This window comes from Rhineura floridana, chromosome 3 (assembly GCF_030035675.1).
Source record: "Rhineura floridana isolate rRhiFlo1 chromosome 3, rRhiFlo1.hap2, whole genome shotgun sequence".
Lineage (NCBI taxonomy): Eukaryota > Metazoa > Chordata > Lepidosauria > Squamata > Rhineuridae > Rhineura > Rhineura floridana.
In genome coordinates, this window is record NC_084482.1 from 194,541,906 (window position 1) to 194,552,434 (window position 10,529).

At 40.8% G+C, this 10,529-nt stretch overlaps 1 protein-coding gene across 1 annotated transcript; it reads right to left on the reverse strand.

Annotated features, from left to right (window-relative positions):
- Positions 1 to 759: 759 nt before the first annotated feature.
- LOC133378839 (vomeronasal type-2 receptor 26-like) lies at positions 760 to 6,900 on the reverse strand. The gene is made up of 3 exons (XM_061613453.1): positions 6,157 to 6,900; positions 3,163 to 3,289; positions 760 to 1,670 (listed from the first exon to the last, which is right to left on the reverse strand). Exons 1-3 carry the CDS (start codon positions 6,898 to 6,900, stop codon positions 760 to 762), a joined length of 1,782 nt encoding a protein of 593 aa, XP_061469437.1.
- Positions 6,901 to 10,529: the final 3,629 nt, after the last annotated feature.

The window sequence follows — 10,529 nt, forward strand, 5'->3', positions numbered from 1 at the left end:
TTCTTTTACCCCTCATAGGCCATTGCAGAAGCATCTTCAGCCAGTTCTAGCAAAAGTAGCAAATAATCACAGACCTCTAGCAACAAAACAAGCTTACAAAAGAGAGCAGTGTAAGATAGCAGCCCTGATACTGCTGCTGCATAGACCTTTTGTGTAGTGACATTTAGTCTGCCATGCTGGCCCTTTCTCAAAAAGGATTTCATGGAGCTGAGAAAGGCACAAAAAAAGGTTCCTTGTTATAAAGAGCTTGGTGCATGTTCACGGTTGGAGCATGTTCACTGTGGGAAGAGGCTGATGTGTTTCTGGGTTTTCAGTCTGGAGGGTTGTGGTGGGGAGCTATGTTCTGAACTGTTTGGAGAAACACTAGAACTTAGTGTCACCTGTTGAAAATGATTGGCAATGCTTTGAAAACAGACAAAAGGAAGGACTGATTTTCAAACTCTTAATGTATTTATTTATTTCTAAGATCTCCTACCAGCTCTTCACCATAAGGTCCCAGAATGGGTTACAAAAATATATAGTTTTATAAAAGTCAGAATGTTACAATGATAAAACAAATAAAGCTGCTCCAAAGAGACAAGAACAGTATCAAGTGAGTAAGCTTAAATATGTAATTACATGTGTGGAAAAAGAACTGGGAGCCTACAAAGCAGCAGGCCCTGGATCCCGCCTAGATTTATTTTCTGCCCTCTCTAGAAGCCATGGTTCTCATGCACATTTTGCTGTAGGCAGAATTTGTCACTTTCTTAGTACTACAGATCAGATTCCTTCATTTGTTTTTATCATGAGATGCTCCTTTGTATTTAGATCAGGCCTCAGTACAATAATGTAGCACTTGGGAATGAAGATGCAGCCCAGTAGCCCAGCACTGGAGGCCAAGATAGAGAAGATCTGCACAGCTACCATGTATTTCCCCTTTGTGCTCAGGTAGGTGGGTACAAAGGACACCCAAACACTGCAGAAGACCAGCATGCTGAAGGTGATCAACTTGGCTTCGTTGAAGGCCCCAGGCAGCTTCCTTGCTAGGAAAGCCACTGTGAAGCAGATGGCGGCCAGGAAGCCCATGTAGCTGAGGGCAGCATAAAACATGGCAATAGACCCTTCATTGCATTGCAGGATGATCTCTCCAGGCTGGGAGTACATGTCGGAGTCTGGGAATGGGGGTGACACACATAGCCAGATGGTACAGAGGATAACTTGGACACTGGAACAGGACATGACAGTGGAATTGGCCAGACTCTTCCCCAGCCATCTCCTTACCCTGTTCCCTGGTTTTGCAGCCAGGAAGGCCAACACCACAGTGATGGTTTTTGCCAACACAGAAGAGACAGCAACTGAGAAGATGATGCTGAAACCTGCTTGTCGGAGAAGGCAGGTTGCTTTTCTTGGTCGGCCAATGAAGAGGAAGGAGGACAAAAAGGAAAGCAGGAGGGAGACAAGGAGGATGTAGGAGAGAACCCGGTTGTTGGCTTTGACTATTGGAGTTTGTAAGAATTTAATGAAGATTCCCAAAACAAATCCTGTGGTTAAGGACAGAAAGAGGGCAAAGGAAGCCAGGAGGATCCCCAAAGTTTCTTCATAGGTCAGAAAGGTGATAATCTTGGGGACACATTGATCTTGGTCCTTGTTTGGATACTGATCTTCTGGACACATGGCACAATGCTCTGCATCTGCAAAGAACAAGAGTAATATTTATTTATTTATTTATTGTATTTATATACTGCCCCATAGCCGAAGCTCTCTGGGCAGTTTACAATAACTAAACACATTAAAAACAAATATACAGATTTAAAAACACATCTTTTAAAAACAATTTAAAAACACAATTTAAAAACACAATTTAATATATTTTAATATCTACTCTGTATCCATATGTACCATGTTTCATTTATAGAAACAACCACCAAAGAGGTTCCAACGATAAGAAAACATAATTCTATTCAATTAAAATCAGTAAAATAATAACATATGACCAAGGAGATCAAGAAATGGTACTAATAATGTTACAGATCAGGGAAAGCTTAGGTGTACACGTATGTCTTCAATTTTTGGTGAAAACACCTCACAGTTGATACTTATATTTATTTATTTATTATTTGATTTATATCCCACCCTACCTCCCAGCAGGAGCCCAGGGCGGCAAACAAAAGCACTAACAAATATGATCTCTAACTATATGATCTCATTGGAGACAGCATTCCACATGGTGTGCCCCACCATGGAGAAGGTCTTCCTTCACACAGTCACAATAATCCTGTCAGCTGGTTTAGGGGGAGAAAAATGGCCTGGCATAAGGTTCCCCGGTCATTCCTGCTCCTGGCTTGACAGATAACTATAGATTTACTTCGAGTCTGTTGTTTCAAGCAGCTTTTACAACAATATCATAAGGTATCATAATAATAACAATTGAAGATATGGAACAGCTATGAAATAAACTTATGACAGAACTAAGGCCTCTGGAGTCAAAGATCAACACCGTGCTACTAGTCAAAATAGATCTTATGGGTCATCCAGGGACTTGTAACAATGTGAAAAGTCAATTAAATAGCCCAGGCTCTCCTAGAAGCCCAAACCCTGATCAATCATGTCCACCCCCCCGATAAAGCCACTCTCCGTAGTCTTCCCCACTAGCCTCCACAGACTATTCACAAGTGTTTCCAGTATGAAGAAAATAATTCTAGAATATGGAAACTCCTTTCCTGAGAAGTCTTCAAAGTTGTCAAATTTGTGATTCAGGTGGCGATTCCAGAAATATCCAGTATGGCACTCTGAACCTTATTGGAGCGAAGGTTTATAAAACATTTGTGTGTGAAAATATCATCACATCTTGGGTCAGATTTCCAGTTGTGATGATTTTCTCCCACTCCGTGTAGGCTTCAAAAATGTTATGGAATGCAACTCTTAAGCCTTGTGTGCACACACATGGGAAATGCACAGGTGTGTTGTAGTGGCACACATTTTGTGCGTGTATTATAATCATTTCTAAATTTCCCTTTTAAAAAGCCCTGGATAGCTGAGTGAACCTTTGCCCTCTTCCCCAAGGGCATCTCTTTGCTGCTAGAATCGCTACTGGGAGGAAGGGCAGGATATAAATCTAATAATTAATAAGTAAGTAAGTAAGTAAGAAAGAAAGAAAGAAAGAAAGTAAATAGAGTCACCCACCTTTCTGAATGGAGATGGTCCCTTCTGCGCAGGGAACGCAGTCATAGCAGCAAAGTGGCTTTCCTTCCTGAACCACCTTGATGAATCCGGGCTGACAGCTTTCCACACACCTGGAGGGAGGCAGGGTCTAAACATAAAGACAAGGAGCATCAAACAAAATGTGTTAGGGCTAATTTAACTATGGAAATGAGGCACAGGGCTGGGAGGGACCTAAGAGGACCTCTCCTCATGGGTTTATCCTGAAGCTTGTAACTGAGTGGGCTACAAAACTGAAACAACAGCTTCAGTGGCACAGAGTGCTTATTTCCAGCGGTGGCAGGTTCACTAGCTACGGCAGATTCGTCGATATGGGAATTCATTTGTCTACTTTCCTTGTAACCCACCCTGGGAATCTAAAGAATGAAGGGAAGGCTGGTACTACTTCCCTGTTTCCTCCTACCTCCACCTCCCTTCCCTTTCTCTGTTTTTCAGCTGTGTCTAATTTTAGTTTGTAAGCTCCTCAAGGCAGAGACCTGTCCTCTTGTACCCTGTTGTGCCCACTAAGAGAACTGTGTAAGTCAGAGGTAGCTAACTTTTTTTGGGTCCAGGGCCAAACTGACCCATGGTGAGCCTTCTAGGGGCCACCATGTCATTGGGCACAGGCACAGCGGGACTGCCCTAGGTGTAAAAGCAGAGCTTGGAAAAGTTACTTTTTTGAACTACAACTCCCATCAGCCCAATCCAGTGGCCATGCTGGCTGGGGCTGATGGGAGTTGTAATTCAAAAAATAACTTTTCCAAGCTCTGTGGGGCATGGCCAAAGTGGGTGTGGTGAGAACTACAGTTAAGAACATAAGAAGAGCCTGCTGGATCAGGCCAGTGGCCCATCTAGTCCAGCATCCTGTTCTCATAGTGGGGGGAAAAATGTCTCAAGGCTGCCTTCTAACAGCCTTTCCCATCAGCTATTCTCCACTGTTTAAAATCATTATGTTAATCATTCATTATTAAATTCATTTTTAAAAAGGTCAGATGTGTTTGTGTGTGTGTGTGTGGTGTCAGAAAATCTTTTGGCCCAGCAGGGGACTTATAGGAGCAGTCGGTAAAAAACATAATTAAAAATTAGTTTAACTGATTTTTCTTTAAGGAAAGGCAAATGGGCTGGGCCTTGCGGGCCACAAAAAAACTTTTGGGGGTGTGTGAGTAAGGAATTAATAACTGAAAAAGTGGCTCTTCCTTCCCTCCAACCTGTGTTTGATGTGGAGCTAGGACAGTTTTTCCTGCCAATATTTGTTCATTCACCAACGGGGGAGGGAGGTGAGACATCCTCAAAAACTGGGGGATGTTTAAAATTTGTGAAGGATTCAGGGGCAGATCAGCTTTCATCTGTGCACATGAAACTCGACACAACCTTTCGCAGAATGTTGCTGCAATACAACATTGTACAACGTTGGTTCCCAGGAGCATTTCGGAAAATATAGCCAACCAGGAAGCTTCTCACTATGCTACAGCTATGAAATATTTTTCCACTTTAAATATGGCAGGGGCTGGGGGAACTCTTGGACATCTCATCTAGTTACTAAGGGAAGCAACCCTCTTGAAATTTGAACCCCCCCCCAAACACCTGATCCCCCCACAACACTTTTACAGGGACCTTCTGCTAGATTTTGAAGAAATGTTGAACACTGAAAGCTGACAAGCATTCGAAGGCAGCCCCACCCAGAGCATGGTACACTTGTTACAGTTTAAGGGATGGGAAATGCAATGCAACGGAAGGCTTGATTTCTCCCACCTGGTTGAGCCATTTGGGCCACATAACGCCATCCTGGTCGATGATGAACTGTTGGTCTGGGGATCCCTGTCTGTATAAACTCCCAAACCTCACCCTAAGGAGAGAGTTATTGGGAAACACCACCCAGTTCACAATGTCCAAGTTGGCTGCCAGTTCCCCGTTCTCATCCAAATACACTCCGTTCATGGAAGAATTGTAAAACTGGGAGTTTCCCAGGAAAGGGTGGAGCTAGAATGGCAGACAAAGGAGCAGCATTTAGAATATGGGAAACTTCATCGACTGTCCAATTCTGCCCATTTCATGTTTGATCTCCTCTGGCTGAGGACTGCTTGCAGACTGAGTAGTTGAGTATCTTTTAAAATATTTGCTAAATTGATTTCAATGGGACATACACCCAGGTAAGTAAGTCTAAGGCTGCCATCCTATAAAAACTTATCTAAGAGTATGTCCCACTGAACCTAATGGGATTTAGCTACTTTTGGAATGTTAGTGCTGTAAAATATTATGTTTTTGTTACGCAGTTGGAAGAGACATCTGTATTTCTTACCTCAGCATCCAGTTGTGCAAGTTGATTAAAACATATTCTCAGCACACAGCTATTATCTGCTCTTAATAAAAAGCAAAAACAAGAAATTCTGCTATATATAAAGTGAAAAGGATATTTTTAAATGTTGCCAGTACACATCTTTTTATTATTATTTAGCAAGATTTATAAACTGCCTAATCAACAAAAGCCTTAAGCAGTTTACATAAAAATATTAATAAATCAATGCTTAATAAAAGCAACCATTAAAAACATAATGTTTATCAAAATATTGATAAGATCAGTGGTATTAAACCATATTATATGCTCTATATAACAACAAATGTGAGAAACTCTGCTATGTTTACAAAGAAAAAGATTGGTTTGATGCGCAACGCCTTCTCCCCTGCCCAAGGAAGCTCCGATGTAGGGGGCAGGGGGACTGACTCCAAGGGGGCCGCTACAGTCAAAGGGGGAGTTAGGCCACTGGTGGGGACTGAGACAGGAGGGGCTGTGTCCTCCGAGGCCAGTGTAAGGGGGCACTATGAGGAACCAATTAAGGGTGTTTCACAATTGGGGTTGCAAAATTGCACTTTCTCACTTCATTCCACATTTTCTCATATTCTAACTCCATGACAATGATTTTGGAATAGCACAGTCGATTGTCATGTCCAGGAGAGATATCTGTGATGAAAAGGAAATACCTGCCATGGCTGCAGCCTTTGAACTTCCAGCCTGTCCATTACTCTCCGCTTAGAACTAGCTGAAGAAGCGACGTCTATGGCCCGTGCCATGGCTTGGACAGTGTTGTAAATCATGTAGCTGTCTAGAGAGAGGATTCTTTCCAGATCATCTTGGGGCAGCAACACCAGTTTCTCTCTCTCTCTGCATCGTGTCCAGCCTTTCACTGACAATGTATGCTTTGAATATGAACAAATAAAAGCTTTCTTCCCAAGCTGCTTGATAATGGAGAAAAGGGGTAGAAATTCATCATAGTTTGTCCTTCTATTGGTCTCAGCAAAGAAGGAAAAAATACCATGGATGTGTTGGAAAGATAAGTCACTGTACATTAAGTCCAAGGAGATGTCCCACATAGCTGTTGTGATCAAGACTTTCCCTGCAGTTGGTTTTATTAAATTATTGAATATTTCTTCGATAATTAATATTCCCACAAAGAGAAATTTTGCCTCCACAAAGTAAACAAATACATGGACTTGTTTCCATTTTTTGAATTGAGGAAGTTTGACCCTCACTTCATCTATATTAAGTTGTGGGATCCTTTGTGAGATGACAACACAAATGCCACTCCCAATGAGCACAGGTGTGAAGGTCTTGATGAACCTCTCTCCATTGTCGGTGTCTGGAGCAATGAGACCAATCAACGTCCATCCAAAATGTAGGAGCAGCTTGACAATCCCTGGGTATTGGGCTTCTTCTTTGGGGAGCATCCGGTAGAAGAAAGGGAACTGTGTCTTATCACTCAGAACATGAGAGACAAAAGCATAACTGACCTAGCAAGGAAAGGAAGATAGATGGCTTGTTTTGTTTTGGATCAAAGCCACAAATATGCCTATTTGTCTAGGCTTCACCCATAAGATCAGACCTTGTTTTTATCAGTATGAATTCCCTGAATCCCTGTCTTTATTTAGTTTTTAATATACTATTATACTACTGTTTTCTTTGTTTCCTGTTGTATCTTTGTATTATTAAATTGGTTACTATTTTATGTTGTACACTACTAAGAGGTCTGTAAAATATAAAGTGGATTATAAATGTTTTAAATAAATAAATAAAATATCAAAGTTTCACTCTGGAAATTTTTCCACTTTCCTGAATAGTTAGTGCCACGGCCAGTTGTACAACAGAGGTTCTGTTTTACTCCCCTTTTTTACACACACACACACACACACACACACACGAGCTTAAACCTCCCTTTGATAAAGAAGGCAGAAAGGAGAAATATTAAAGATAGCATGGCAACCCATGTGACCATTCACTTTCTTCTGTTTTACCCAAGAGCCCTCCTGCTTATTGGCCCTCATTCTCAATGTCTGCCTTTTTAATTCATAAAATAAAAATAGGACGCTTAAATTTGCAATCCTAAACACACTATGCTAACAAGTTGAAAGGGTCCTTCAAGGCCATTGAGTCCAACCTCTTACTCAATGCAGGAATCCAAATTAAAGCATTCCCGACAGATGGCTGTCCAGCTGCCTCTTGAATGCCTCCAGTGTTGGAGAGCCTACCACCTCCCTGGGTAATTGGTTTCATTGTTGTACTGCATTAACAGGAAATTTTTCCTGATGTTCAGCCGAAATCTGGCTTCCTGTAACTTGAGCCCGTTATTCCATGCCCTACACTCTGGGATGATCAACTATGACCATCCTGGTCAATCACTGCTACTTCTGTCTCCATATACTCTCATGGGGACTGAACTGGCAATGACTGACCTGGAGACCTTGGGGTCGTAGTGGATAGCTCAATAAAGATGTCAACTCAGTGTGCAGCATCTATGAAAAAGGCAAAATCCATGCTAGGGATATTAGGAAAGGGAATGGAAATAAAACTGCTGGTATCTGTTTTTATTTGTTTAAGATTTTCTCCCCCATTGATTCTATTTACAATACCAAAACAAATCATTTCATATTTAATAATTGTTTATAACTGGTACTCTTATTCAATGCCTTGATGTCACATGAGTTTCCTATTTTGTTGAAGATAACATTGTGTCGATCCAGGGATGGACAAATCTGTCAATTTGGGTTTCTCATTTTTACAGTTTGGTTCACATTTCCACATCAGTTTGAGACTTTATCAGCATTTTGATGTGAAATTCTAATATAAACATTTGCAATTTTATGCAGTTTTTATGCCTAAATGTGTATTTTGCCTAAAATACACATTTTTGCAAAGCAATGTCCCCAAAAATAATGCATCTTTGTATGTTTTTTTACTAATATGTGCATATTTTGACACTTTATCCTAGTATATGCATTTTTGTTAACATTGGATGACTGGAGAGCTCCATTGAGACTCAACGGGAAACCTATAAACATAACCATTATCCAAGTATATCCTCCAATGGCAAACACAGAAGAGGAGGAATTGGAGAGACTTTACGCAGAAGCACAGGAAGAAATTTATCACACACCAAAACAAGATGTGCTAATAATCATGCTGGACTGGAATGCAAAAGTAGGAAACAGAGAAGAACTAGGAATTGTGGGGAAATGGAGCTTAGGAGGTAGAAATGAAGCAGGTGAAAGAATTATAGAATTCTGCAAAGCCAATAATCTGTGTCTAGCAAACACATTTTTTGAGAAACCAAAAAGAGAAATGTACACGTGGACATCACCAAATGGACAATATATGAATCAAATTGATTATATAATTGGCAACAGAAGATGGAGAAGTTCCATACTTTCTGAGAAAAAAAGACCAGGAGCAGACTGCGGTACAGATCATGAACTGGTCGTATCAAAAATCAGAGTAAAGCTAAAGAACAACAACAAAGCAATCATAATGCCAAAATACCATTTAAATAACATCCCAGAAAAATATAGAGCAAATAAGGAAAAGATTTGGGGCTTTAAACCTACTTGATAGAGAACTAGAAGAACTATGGATCGAAGCAAGAGACATTATCAGGAAAGAATGTAAAAAGACAATACCTCTAGCTAAAAGGAAAGGAAGACCTCAATGGATGATGGACGAAACTCTTAAAATGGTTAAAGAAAGAAGGAAAGCAAAAGGAGATAGAAACAATGTTAGAACCCTAAATGCAAAAATACAGCGACTAGTACATAGGGACAAAGAGAACTATTACAATAAATATTGAATAGAAATAGAAGAGGATAATAAAAAGGTAGAACAAGAGCCTTATTCCAAAAGATTAGAGAAATCAAAGGAAAATTTAAACCGAGAGTGGAGATGTTGCATGACAAGGGAACACACTGATTGATCGAGATAAAATAAAAGGAAGATGGAAGCAAAACACTGAAGAACTATATAAAAGAGATGCAAGGATGACAGATTCATTCATGGAGGAAACTTATGATGACGAATCTTAGAATGAAAGGTGGAAGCTGCTCTTAAAATACTTGGAAGAAACAAATCACCAGGAATAGATAGCATACCAATAGAGTTGCTACAGGTTACTGAGACTGAATCTATTCAAATTTGATAAAAAATTTCAACAAATATGGAAAACAAAAAATATCCCATGCAAGTAAAGTAATGCTCAAGGTTCTACAACAAAGGCTTTTATCATATATGGAGCAAGAAATGCCAGATCTCCAAACTGAATATAGAAAGGGAAGAGGTACCAGAGATCATATCGCAAACATAAGTTGGATAATGGAACGGACCAAGGAATTTCAGAAGGAAATCATAAGAACATAAGAACATAAGAACATAAGAACATAAGAACATAAGAAGAGCCTGCTGGATCAGGCCAGTGGCCCATCTAGTCCAGCATCCTGTTCTCACAGTGGCCAACCAGGTGCCTGGGGGAAGCCCGCAAGCAGGACCCGAGTGCAAGAACACTCTCCCCTCCTGAGGCTTCCGGCAACTGGTTTTCAGAAGCATGCTGCCTCTGACTAGGGTGGCACAGCACAGCCATCACGGCTAGTAGCCATTGATAGCCCTGTCCTCCATGAATTTGTCTAATCTTCTTTTAAAGCCGTCCAAGCTGGTGGCCATTACTGCATCTTGTGGGAGCAAATTCCATAGTTTAACTATACGCTGAGTAAAGAAGTACTTCCTTTTGTCTGTCCTGAATCTTCCAACATTCAGCTTCTTTGAATGCCCACGAGTTCTAGTATTATGAGAGAGGGAGAAGAACTTTTCTCTATCCACTTTCTCAATGCCATGCATAATTTTATACACTTCTATCATGTCTCCTCTGACCCGCCTTTTCTCTAAACTAAAAAGCCCCAAATGCTGCAACCTTTCCTCATAAGGGAGTCGCTCCATCCCCTTGATCATTCTGGTTGCCCTCTTCTGAACCTTTTCCAACTCTATAATATCCTTTTTGAGATGAGGCGACCAGAACTGTACACAGTATTCCAAATGCGGC